Source organism: Epinephelus lanceolatus, chromosome 20 (genome assembly GCF_041903045.1).
Source record: "Epinephelus lanceolatus isolate andai-2023 chromosome 20, ASM4190304v1, whole genome shotgun sequence".
NCBI lineage: Eukaryota > Metazoa > Chordata > Actinopteri > Perciformes > Serranidae > Epinephelus > Epinephelus lanceolatus.
Genome location: NC_135753.1, coordinates 12,882,612 through 12,895,305, shown reverse-complemented (window position 1 = coordinate 12,895,305; position 12,694 = coordinate 12,882,612). Strand labels below are relative to the sequence as shown.

At 38.3% G+C, this 12,694-nt stretch overlaps 2 protein-coding genes across 2 annotated transcripts; one reads left to right on the top strand and one right to left on the bottom strand.

The window, feature by feature from the left end:
* Window positions 1–798: 798 nt before the first annotated feature.
* On the top strand, window positions 799–2,793 carry ccl20b (chemokine (C-C motif) ligand 20b). The gene is made up of 4 exons (XM_033639455.2): window positions 799–989; window positions 1,246–1,348; window positions 2,169–2,243; window positions 2,366–2,793. The coding sequence occupies exons 1-4, from the start codon at window positions 908–910 to the stop codon at window positions 2,433–2,435; spliced, it is 330 nt and encodes a 109-aa protein (XP_033495346.1). The 5' UTR covers window positions 799–907; the 3' UTR covers window positions 2,436–2,793.
* Window positions 2,794–3,743: 950 nt separating this feature from the next.
* On the bottom strand, window positions 3,744–12,204 carry LOC117265065 (uncharacterized). The gene is made up of 4 exons (XM_033639454.2): window positions 12,007–12,204; window positions 8,233–10,861; window positions 6,352–6,469; window positions 3,744–5,215 (listed from the first exon to the last, which is right to left on the bottom strand). The coding sequence occupies exons 2-4, from the start codon at window positions 10,754–10,756 to the stop codon at window positions 4,975–4,977; spliced, it is 2,883 nt and encodes a 960-aa protein (XP_033495345.2). The 5' UTR covers window positions 10,757–10,861; window positions 12,007–12,204; the 3' UTR covers window positions 3,744–4,974.
* Between the last annotated feature and the right edge of the window lie 490 nt (window positions 12,205–12,694).

Genomic DNA, 12,694 nt, shown 5'->3' with positions numbered 1-12,694 from the left:
AGAACTCTTCATGAGTTCATTTTCTTCCTCAGCAGCAGTTTGTGGAGTTTTGAGTGGCGGGGTGGATAATTGATCAGTTGATACGATCAGAGCTGAGCAGATAAGAAAGATGGATGAGAGGAGCAGCTGCTTTTACACTTTCAACTTTTAGACCCAGTTCAGTGAACGATTAGGTTTCATTTTCACTACATCTGACATTCTACTGCTCTGTCTATGCCCTGCACTTTGAGAGTGTGGAGCAATGAATAACTGAATAAGTTGCTGTATATAAGTTGCAACAGCGCTCCTGCTGAACGGTCCTGCTCAAAAAATAAAAAATAAAAAACCATGGTGGCAAATGTTTTAATTGTGGCGGGCTGCTACAAATACAGAAATGAGTTGGAGACCCTGTAGGTCTTGTCAGTCTGATTTGTTACTTGATTTGGGACTTGACTGCAAAAACTTGGGACTTACTTGCGACCTACAAACCAACAACTTGGTCCCACCTCTACATAATAATGCCTGTTGCACCGCTGTGGTGTCCATAGATCTTTTAATTGATTGTTTATTGACGTTTTTGTTTAATTATCTGAGATTTGTCATCTTTTCTGGTACTGAAACTAAACTGAGCAAAGTGGTTGTGTACACGCTGTACATGTATAAATTATCTAACACACCCATTTCCACGTGGAGGTTAGAGCCGGCAGGTGTACTTTTACTTCCTGGCTCACTGCCACATTCCTAACAATCACACTTGTCATTACAAGCCTGCCAAACGGGGGAAATCCCAGCGACGGCCTACTTAAGAAAGGAGTGCAGGTACTCTCTATCACACTCTCACTGAATCGCTTCAGGCGCTTTACACCACTTAACCTACTACAGCAACACACTGAGAGCGGCAGAGCCTGCACTCCAACTTTAAGCCACCATGACAAGCGGCAAAGTGTGTCTCCTGGCAGCCCTGTGCTCCCTCATCATCCTCAGCACTTTTATCGACAGCACACAGTCTGGTGAGTCCTTCAGCTGCGACTGATAACACATGTGCCGTATCCTTTCTGCCATTCCTGGCAGGATATACTTCATATATGAAGTATCCAAACATTCTAAAGCTTTAACAAACTCTCAGTAAATTGAATTAATATTGTATGGTTCAGGATTAAATCAGCAAACTAAATTCATAGTATTAAAAAACTATCTTATCAAAATGTTTTGAACTAAAATGAAAAGGTATTTCATGCTGTATTTTTATTATGTGTGTCTTCATAGCGAGCTGCTGCATGAGGTACGTCAGTCGTCGGATGAAATGCCATCATCTTCTTGGCTACACCATCCAGAACATCTACACTTCCTGCGACATCAGCGCTGTTATGTGAGTCAACAGTCTGATCTTTTATCTGTCTACAAGTGCTGCAATTAACATTTTTGTCATTATCTATTATTCTGTGGACTATTTTCTCAAATTAAACATTGAAAAATGCCCATCACATTATCCAAGACCACAAGGTGATGGGATGAAATGTCTTGTTTTGTCCTATAACAGTTCACCATCCCAAAATATTACTCTATCACTTACAACTAAATTACCCAATAAATACACCTGAAAAAGATGTGGTTAGGAAGTTTTAGGTGGCTGAATAAATATAGAAATTATGTCAAATTCAGAGGTAAAAGCAAAAAATTCAACAGTAAAGTAGGATTTTATATCTTAAATCTTATTTAACATGACATCTTGTGTGTTATTCTGCTTTCTTATCCATTCTTTATACAGCGAACAGAGACACAGTGTGTGTGTAAAGATATTTAGTGTTATAATTAGGACAAAAATCTGCTTTGACTGGAGAGAAAGCAAATAAGTTCTGATATGTTAGAAAGCAGGCACTAGATATGACTTAACAAAGCATGAGTAGGTTAGCTTGTGTCAAAATTGCACAACACCTTGCTTGTGTGTTCCCTGCCAGTTAAAGTGTGACCCAAAATCAGTCAGGAGGCGCTTTGGGACTTTCTGAGAGCAGCTAATTTGGACAGGGGTCACTCGGTTACTGTTGTTAATATGTACTAGAAGACACTTAGGGTTAATACACAAGGTGGAAAAAAATCCACAGGGAGGGAGAGTGCATCTCATGTGTAATGTTGTGCATTCATGCGTTGCGTGTTTGATCATTTCTTAACTGTTTCCTGTTTTTCCACAGATTCCACCTCCCAGGGAGGTTTTTGTGCGCTGATCCTTCAAGCAGCTGGACTCAGAGAGGGATGAAGTGCATTGAGTGAGTATACTTGTACATCTCTAGCATGTTTAGTGTCACTTTTTCTGCACATTGTATTCATCTGGTAGTATATATCTAAATACTGGACCAAATTAATGTTGGGTTTTCATTTTTCTTTGTAGTGAAAGGAGAAAGAAGAACAGCAAGATCCTCGCAAACAGAACTCCAGGCAACACCACATCATCAGCATAAGCTCTAAACAACAGTTCATATCTGCAACATATGACTCTAATTGTTATGCATTCCTGCACAAGAACCCTGATAGGGACTATCATGTGATTTTTCTTAAATTATATCTTATTATTTGTTCTGTTTTATAAACAGAGAAGTGTAGTATTTTTTATACATAGTAACCTGTATGCTGTAGCTACAGAGCATCCACTGGAAATAATGAAAACATGGTTTTTGAGAGGTACATTTATATTTTTTGTAAAGTTTGTGCTGACATTTTGAAGGCAGAGACATGGAGTATGAAACAATGTGCTGTCAAAAGAAGTGGAATCTTAATTTATCTTGTTAAAGAATTTATTAAAAGAGATATTTAATCACACATGTGTCTGTCAATATTGGCTTCACCACATTCACCATATCGCACTGGTCAAGTCATGACTTCAACACAACTCTTTCACTTATGACATTAAAAACACTTGAAATGAATACTAGAGCATTTCATTCTATACACATTTATACATAGTACAAGTAATATATGATTTTGTCACACATTAATACATCATATCTTGCCACAAAGGTCAGAGTCTGCATTCATGATGCACCCAAATGTTCAGGTGAAAATGCAGTAGATGCAATATAATTATGGTAACTTTATGAAGACAGGATATTGGACATTGACATTGGGCTTTTGTCACAATGTTTTGCCCCAAAGGAAGAGAATGTTAACAGACTGATAACGAAAAATGTAATAAAGTTTAGAATAGAATACTTTGTCATTGCACAAATGTACAACAAAATTCCAGTGCATCTCCTCTCAGTGGTAGAAGGTAAAAAACAAGGTAAAAGTTAAAAATGAGAGTTAAAAGTTGAAATGTAAAATAATTTGCAGTAACAGATTAAGAGATCATGTCAAATGAAACAATGATATATGTGAAGCCTCCTGACATACACTTATTCCACTATAAATAGTTGTGTGGTTGTTAAAATCATCTTATTCCCCACAGTCTGTTTCATAAAAGTAATGTTTAACCTTGCACCAGCTCTTCATTGAAGCTACAAGACATCAAATCAACAATATTCTAAATGTATTTTGCATCATTCAATACACATCTTCTTAAAATTTAAAAACTTAAAAAAAACAGATTCAGAAACTTTGAAAACTTTCGCACCTTTACTACAGTGTAAAATAAAACTCTATGGATTTGAACAAAGCATGGCTATACAGTTTATAATTAGGTTTAGGGGCTGAACAAAGACCAAGTCTAACATTTACAATGTATGTACAAAGCTTGAATATATATATATATATATATATATAATCTTAAAACCATTTTTATATATACATGTATATATATATATATATATATATATATAAAACAAACAAAAAAATCAATCTAGTGTTTACGCAGTAATACAGACTATATAACATTTACACATAATCAATACCCAAAAAGTGCATATATACAGTATAAGTTATCACGACAATGTGGAAACATGTTTTCTACGCTCCTGCTGTGAGTGTTACCACAGTTATAACCCGGAATTCTGTCCATAAGAGTCAAGTGATACTGTTCAGATGTTAAAATGTGGCATAGGTAGTATTAGTTTATACCGTAGTTGACTATTTGAAAAATGAATCCGAAAGTAATTATGATTTTTATCAAACCAAACCGACAAGCAGGGGGACCCATACACAGATGTTTTACTTGTTTTAAGTATTTTTGATGGGACCAATCTGTTGTCAGTCCTTTTGTTTTGTTTTTTACATACATCATTTTTCGGCATCTAGCTCTGTTTAATTATTTATCCGTTGATATAATCCATCACCCATTTATTATCTATCGTTATCAGTTCTCTGCCACGTCTGTCAAAAGCACAGCTCACACGCTCACTATGCTTCATGTATTTCACTCGTACTTAAAGCATGATTTTCGTCACAAAAATCCTCATGGAAATTTACAAAGACCAATTAACTGGTTTCGTGGGTTCATATGAATGCTTTCACACCCCTGCAGAATGTTTGTGCAGGAGGAAAAATATTTATAATATAACACAAGATGGTGATGTTGCAAAAATGCACTTGTTAACGTTCTATAATATGGAGAACTTTAAGCCTTCATAAAATGTGAAAAGATGAGTTATATTAAAATTTGCCCCCTGTACAGTTGTCATGAATGTTGAAATTAGCTATAGAGACCCAAACCAGCCTGTAAACATGTTTATTTCTGCTGTAAAGTTGGGCAATTCTACTGGTACTGGTTGGTACTTTTTATCTGTGTTTTTATTGTATGCAGCACATATGAATCCAAGACAAATTTCCCTATGGGACAATAAAGTATATCGTATCGAATCGTATTGTATTGTATAATTAAACATGAGGGTAGATGAAGATTAAGTCGCCTCTGTAGCCAGCCCCAAGTGGACACTCAAGGAACTGCAGTTTTTGACACTTCCATGTTGGCTTCATTTTTCAGCCCTGGAGGTTGTCGCTTGAGAAACCTCAAACCAGTTGACGACAATGGGATTGAACCTTTCACAGAAGGTTGTATTTCCTTTTCCATCACGGTCTGTCCGTCACAGTCAGGTTGAATTCATCCTCCCCGAGATCCTCTCTGGTCTTCAGAGCTTGGCGGAGTCTCTCCCAGAATAGTTCAGGGTGCTCTGAGGCTCGAGACCAGCTCAAATAGGTCTGCCTCTTCAGAAGCTTCCTCATGCGGTAGTAAGGAGACAGTTGAGTGGTGGGAATGTCCTCCAGAAACACCAGGATGAGCACGTCCTTCTGCTCATCAAACAGGCGGAAGCTGAACAAAGGAAAAAGACAGAAGTGAGGATAGCACCATTCAGCATGTCTTTTTTCTTATCAACTAAATGTCTCAAAAATGTCAAAATAAATCATGGAAAAATATTGACATAGGTTTCTGGGTCTCTAGATCCCAATGTGATGTGTTCAAATTGCTTTTAAGGTAGTTTATTGACAATGACAGATAGGCAGAGAAAAGCAGTAAATCCCCACTTCTTAAAAGCTGGAACCACTGAAAGTTTGACTTTCTGCTTGAAAAATGATCTTGACGTAAAAGGCTGTAAAAACAGGTTAATTAACTGATTGTTTCAGAGAAATTTGAAGCAAAGACATTATCTTTTAAAAACCTATGTGAAATTATTTCTGCTTCTACCTTAAGTTCCCTTAAGTTTCAGACTTGTCTTAGATTTAACATTATGGCAGTTTTCATGATGACAGCATGGTTTAAACTTACAAAAACCTTACAGAAAAAAAAACAGAGAAAAGCTGGAGATTGAAAAACAAAAAAAACAAACAAAAAAAACCCTGAAATATAACTTCAAAAAAAGGTCTGTCTGAGGTGTAAAAGTTGGTGCATCAAAAAAAAAATCTTGAAAAAACAATATAAGAAACAAATTTCCATCTACTTTTCCAGTTTTTCATTGTTTGAGGTTTGTTATGCTCTGTTAATTAAATCATATTGTTGTGCCCTTTCCCCTTTTTGCTATAATCACTGGAGAATTGGCGCCACCAACTGTTTATCTTAATGAACCTCCATCCTAATAAATTCATATGGCACTGGTGAATGGAAACACACAACAATTTGCATTTCCTTTAGCATTTTTTCTGGAAGATCAGTTGAAATTTGTGCTACTGTTATTTGGAGACTCAACCTTACTTGTTTTTTAGGGGAACGTTGAAAAGAAAAAAGAGCAGTACTCAACACAAACATCATTTCCTTTCCCAATGTTAGAAACAACTATGGGATAAACTAGACCTTTTCCTACTTTTTTTCCAATGGCTTGAATTGAAAGACTAAACAGATTAAACACACAGATTTCATAACTATAGAGACCCCATTAATATACAGAATAAGCATAGCCAGTGATGGATTAATCATTCAAACTAGGTTCATACAGAAATAGTAAGACACATTACCTGGCCACCTGGATCTCTCTGGAGCACCACTCACTCTCAAGATATCTGTGACTGATCACACAGATGGTCTTCCTGCTTCCATAGATGGCATCTGTAATGTTGTCTATGATGGGTTTACCTGAGCGAGAGAAAAATAAAAAGGACTGAGAAAATGGATAGTAAATAAAATGTGTGTTCTCCTCATTTGCTCTTCTGATGGTGCAGTATAAAAAGTACAATGGCGACATACTCTGGAGTATAAGAGAAAGTACAAACAACTGACTTAAGCCATACAGTATTTAAGTAATAGACAATTTAGCACACTGACTGCCAGATTACAGCTCAACATGTCAAGTGTACACTGAAATTAGATGGAAACAAGGGGAAAGTAAATATTCCCCCCTTTTTCCCTGACACTGGACTCAAAGCCCATAATGCACTGCAGATATTTGAAGTTAGAAATATTGGCCATAACACACAAAAAGGTTTCCTGCTATGTGTATAAAACATTCAATGCCATCACCACCATCATCAAAAAAGGCCGCATTCATGACGTAATGTAGATTTTGACCTGTCAAATGTGTTCAACACGCTCTGCATTCACAATCGAAAATATGGAACTTGCAGCTGCATAGATAAACAAGACCCAGTGTCTCCAGCCATGCTAAAGGATGTGAGGCACAGTGTTGCTTTGTGCATCTGAGACTGATGGAAATATTATTTTTGCAGGTATTAGGAAAAACTACAACTTTGACCTTCTGAAAATGTAGGGAACATCAAAGTTAGTAGATTTCATCATTAGGGGTGCCATGAATGTGTGCATCAAATCAACAAGATCAACAACTATCAGCTAATAGTTGCTGAGTTACTTCTCTCACAATCACAGTTGTATAAAGAGCCAAAAGAGGCCCCGTTCATTCCTATGAAAGTTGCTCAGTGGAACATGAAGCCAAAAACGTTTAACTTCCTGTGTATAATATTGCCCGGATCTTCCACATTGTTAATTCTACAGAGTGTGCACTTAAGACTTCGCTGACTGAGCAGTTAACTTGCTGTTTAGCCCTCCGATAACGAGAATAGGGTTAAATGTGCAGCTCCTCTAGACTTTCAAAATGAATTATACTGATTTACTGATTTACAGATGCCTCGTTGGTAAATGGACCTGCATTTGTATAGTGCCTTTCTTCACACACACATATTCATACACTGGTGGCCGAGGCTACCGTACAAGGTGCCACCTGCTACTCAGTTTTTAATTCACTCTCACAGCGATGGAGGCATCATTGGAAGCAATTTGGGGCTCTGTATCTTGACATGCAAACTGGAGGAGCCGGGGATTGAACCACTAATCTTCCAATAGGTGGACGACGCTCTACCTCTGAGCCACAGCCGCCCCAATGTTTTTTCCCAATGTTGGTCATGTGAAAATGTTTTTTGAACCTGATGGCATCATATTACAGACTCAGGTTTGGTCACTACATCTAACTGGCTTCAAAGTCAGGCCCACTTCCTGGGGGCCTGGTCACAGTGACATCATTTGTGTTTATTTCTGCCAATTCTGCCTCCCTGTCCCTCTGTCCAGCCACATCCCCACCTCTCCAAGGCCCCTGGATATCTATGAAGTTTTATTAAGCTTGGCACTCTCTATTTGTCCACCAGTTCCCCTTTGACTTTCCTTCCTCCTGGTTACCTGACTCCCACATCCTCCTGTTCACCTGTGTGTCATTTCCCAATCATACCTGTCAGTGCATATACCAGCCTTGTCAATGTTGCTTTGTGCCTCTGCTCCCAGAACCCAAACACTGCCAGACAGACTGACGGACTGATATTGCCGTCCCAAAAGCTATTGCACTAGCTTGGCTAAAAAATGTGTTTAATGCCAGTTGTAAAGGGTGGTCTTACCTGGCTCGAAGTCTCGATGGTGCAGACACAATCTCCAGCCTTGCTCCCCTTCCAGTTTTGGCAACAGCTGTCTGATGACCCATGGCTCATCATGGGTGTTGTAGGAGATGAAGGCGTCATACTGATTTAGAGCTTGCTTGTTTTTATGCTTTGTGTCAAAGAGAAAAGCCAAGAAGATGTAGTAGGCATAGGCCAAGTACCACCTCAGGAAATGGTAGGTGAAGGATGCCACCATAAACAGGAGGATCGTACATGTGGTGGAGATAAAGCAGATGAATTCAGTGTCCACTGTGCAGGACCGGACATCGAGCTTCAACAGTTTCATACCTTTAAGGTGTGGAGGATAGTTGCACACAAAGTTGTAGGCATCAAAAACTTGTGTTTGCTGGTTGTTTTCTGTCCACTTGAGGAACCAGGCGTTATCACAGTCACAGGTGAAACTATTGCCTTGAAGATCCAAGTAAGCCAGAGCTGGCATGGACTCCAGTGCTTCCTCACTGAAAACTGAAAACTGATTCTTTCTTGCCTGCAGGAACTCCAGCTTAGTTAGGCTGGCATCTTTAAAGAAGTCTAGAGACCCAAGATTTATTCTAGATATATAGAGGCTTTTGAGATTTCTAATTGGGTAAAACAATTCTGAAGAAAGATCCATAAGTTCATTTGAGCTTATATCAAGGTTTTGCAGTTTTGGCGTGTGATTAAATGTGTCTTTGTGCAAGGATATAAGCTGAAGATTCCTGCCAGTGAAATCTAAAAGATTAGTCAAGCCTTGCAGGAAGTTGCAAGGCAGCTGGGACTTCCCTCTGCGGTGATTTCCAGTAAAAGCCAGTGTCTCCAAATTGGACAGATGAGAAAATGGTGGATCAGGCAAAGCTGAGCTCTCATCATATTTAATGTTATTGTTACTCAAATCCAATCGTTTTAAATTTATCAGATCTCTGAAACTATCTTTGTAATCTTTATGTCTTTTAATATGATTTATTTGCAGCTGGATATCCATAAGATTCGTCAGTCCAGTAAAACACCCATTTTCCAGTACTGTTATCTGATTTTCATGTAATGACAAGTTCTGGAGGGACCGCAAGCCCCTAAATTCCCCACGTTTAATTGCTGTGAGTTTATTTGAATTCAGATGCAGTTGTCTCAGATTTGGCAAGTATTTTATGAAAGCGTCGTTCAGTTTAGAAATACTGTTATTCTGTAGCTTTAAAACTTCCAAGTGTATTAAATCCTTGAAAACACACCCCTGTAGAGCTGAGATTGAATTCTGATGAAGGCTGAGCCGTCTGAGCTTTGTCAGATTGGCGAAATCTTGACACCCAAGTGTGGTGATATTATTTTTGCTGAGATCTAGCTCTTCAAGAGCTGGTAGATTCCTTATGGCAGCTGGAACAGATGAAAGCCTGTTGTGATTCAGAGCCAAGACCTTTATACCTTGAAGATATTTGAAGGCATCGTCTTTGATATTTTTCATTGAGTTATCTGCTAAATCTAACTCTATTACCTTAAAACACGACGGTAACAAATTTGAACTCACAAAAAAGAGGTTGTTACTTCTGAGTTGAAGTGAGGACACTGTTGGGATGCTGCAGGAGATGTTAATTAAGGCTCTCAGGTATGTGCGTTTCATATCATTCATCTTCACTGTCGTCAGTGAGGAGTTGAAGGTCCCTAGTATTGTTTTCATGTCTTCTGAAGGTATTTGAAGCCCACTAATATCAAAAGTAGACACTCTGCGAAGAAAAGTCTTGTTACGAACGTCCCATTTCATGTGATGCCTCTTAGAAGAGCCCCCAGTGTTTAACCAGGTGAGATTAGGAAAAACATCTGCAGTGATCCTAAAGTCTCCAATGGGATTTTGAGACAAATCAAGGTAGGCAAGTTTTAGTGAGCTGTTTGTCAGTTCCCACGACTGAAAAGAGGTTAAGTTGTTGTTTGCGACTGACAGCACCAGTAGATTTGGCAGGTGCTGTAATATAGTATGAACATTTGTTATGCGGTACAGTTTGTTGACGGAGATGTCCAAAACCGTCAAGTTCGTCAAGGACTTAAAAGAGGTGGATGCCACTGTTTTGATCTGATTTCTGTTCATTCTGAGATGTGTTAGGCTGCCCAAACCATCAAAAACATTGTCTCCAAGTCCAGTAAGTTTGTTATCATTTAGATTTAACTTCTTGAGGGAATTCAGATGGGTAAAGGAGCCTGTATCTATCTCTGAGATTATATTCCATTTCAGATTTAACTCTGTCAAATTTGACAGCTTTTTGAAATCTGATACTTGGATTTTTGAAATTTTGTTTCCATACAAGTCCAAACCTTTCACTGTTGAGGGAATATCTTGAGGGACAGCAGTGAGTCTCCTCTTGGAACATATGGCAGTTCTGTGACTGATATGGCAAGACCTCAGTACATACCCTGTGACTGGAACAAAAAAACTGCTGATATTCAGCAAGAAAAAAACAAAAGTTAGTTTAAAACATTTTGAGCCTCTTTTTGTTTGTTCCTCTTTCAAGCCGGGATCCATTTTAAAATCTTTGTTACAAAAGAACAAGAGATGTCCAACCAAAATGGAATTGAACTTCCTCAACGTATAGTCCACCTGGTTAATGGTTAACCGCAGAAGGTGGTCCTGAAAATCAAATGCAATAAACAAAGACCATCAGGGACACTAACAAACAAAAAATACTCATTTAAAACACTATCATACATGAACATCACATTGAAAGGTCCATGTGTAGGATTTAGGGGATATATTACAAGAAATTAAATATAATATAATAAGTATGTTTTCTCAAGTGTATGATCACCTGAAAATAAGAATTGTTGTGTTTTTGTTTCCTTTGAATGAGGCGTTTATATCTAGATAGGAATTGGGTCTTCGTCTACATACTGTAGATCGCCATGTTGCACCGCCATGTGTAGCTCAGAATGGTCAAGGCAAACACTGGCTCTAGATCGAGCCATTTTCATTTTTCGCATTGGCCACCATTGCTAGTAGCCCCTCAGTGGCAGACAGCATCGGAAAAACACAGATTCGATTATTATTTTTTTTTTTTTTTTTACATGAAACTGCTTTATTCAGTGTTTTTACCGGTTTAAATAATCCGGTCCATCTTTTCTGGAGAAGAAGATGCCTCTGTGGATAATTTGGCTCTCGCAAAAACTTCCTGTATGTCTAAATATTAAGTTATCAGACCAAAAAAAGGTGAGCACACTTTAGCAGGTCCTAGGCTAACGGCCATCTGTGATGTGCCAAACAGTGTCAGAGAAACACTGGTTTGCACAAAGAATCTGCCTTGTTCAGTGTTTCTAGCAGGGAGCTCCGTGGATAATGTGGCTCACAGTAAGAACATTCTGAACATCTGGATCAGAAAAAGGTGAGCACACAAAAGGTTATCAAAGAGAAAAATTGAGCTGACATAGCAGGCACTGAGGGCCAATCTGCGACATGCCGAACAGCACAGAGGACAGTGGTTTGTAATGTGAAACTGCTTTATTCAGTGTGTTTACCAGTTTAAATCACCCGGTCTGTCTGTATTGAGAGAAAAAGACCTCTGCAGACAATTTGGTTACCATTAAAAACCTCCTGCACAATGAACGCCAAAGGAATTCTAACCAGTTTGAGCTGGTTGCAATCTGTAATCCTCACCACTAGATTCCACTAAATCCTCCTGAATCTTACACACTGGAGCTTTAAGTTGCATGTCATCTGAACATTTGACCTCAGTTTATTTAACCTTAAATGGTCAAGAAATAATAATTTTTGATACTCACTGTGTCACAAGAAGAAGTGCTGATTAATCACTGATCACTGACAGACTTAATGATCTTCCCTTGTTCGATTAAGATGTTTCTCCCAGATCAAAAGAGTGTAAATGACATCTCTTATCATGTAATATACAGTGTCAGTCTCATGTACATGAGAAGCATGTTCGTCCCTTTCCTCTGCCTGGAAGCTCTGTCCTCTTTCGAATACAGTGAGTGAGGAAGTGAAAGTAAAGGGCAGGACTTACTGTTATTTCTTGTTTATCTCTTTTAGTTTTTTCAAGATACTGAGGTCACCTTCATCCACTGTGTAGATTATGATAACATAGCCTTTATGTTTTACAAACACAAACATTAATACATTCCTGAAGGAACATTTAAAGACCTTTAATAGGGCTAAGATTTTAATGTTAATGCCATTTATGCAAATACAATATACTGCTATCTATTCACTCTTTAACTTCTTTTTTTTGTGTGTCACACAGGGTGTTGGGGTCAAACTCACTTCCTTTCGACTAATGATAAATGCAAATAAAGTTTGAAAGGGTCCAACAGAGAACCAACACTTCCTCTTTTCTGATGCTTGGTAGATACAGTTATCTTCATCAGCCAGAGGAAGTAAAGACTGTTGAGACATTTCACTGCTCTAATACATTAAAACAACATGACACTGAAACATGATGCATTAGTAAACAGG

Excerpts from the sequence above, each read along its gene's own strand:
- LOC117265065 (XM_033639454.2), bottom strand. The coding sequence starts at position 10,756 with ATGGATCCCGGCTTGAAAGAGGAACAAACAAAAAGAGGCTCAAAATGT. Across the intron at positions 6,470-8,232 it reads CCATCGAGACTTCGAGCCAG|GTAAACCCATCATAGACAAC; the intron begins GTAAGACCACCC and ends TCTCTCGCTCAG. Across the intron at positions 5,216-6,351 it reads AGAGAGATCCAGGTGGCCAG|CTTCCGCCTGTTTGATGAGC; the intron begins GTAATGTGTCTT and ends TCCTTTGTTCAG.
- ccl20b (XM_033639455.2), top strand. The coding sequence starts at position 908 with ATGACAAGCGGCAAAGTGTGTCTCCTGGCAGCCCTGTGCTCCCTCATC. Across the intron at positions 1,349-2,168 it reads TGCGACATCAGCGCTGTTAT|ATTCCACCTCCCAGGGAGGT; the intron begins GTGAGTCAACAG and ends GTTTTTCCACAG. Across the intron at positions 2,244-2,365 it reads AGAGGGATGAAGTGCATTGA|TGAAAGGAGAAAGAAGAACA; the intron begins GTGAGTATACTT and ends TTTTCTTTGTAG.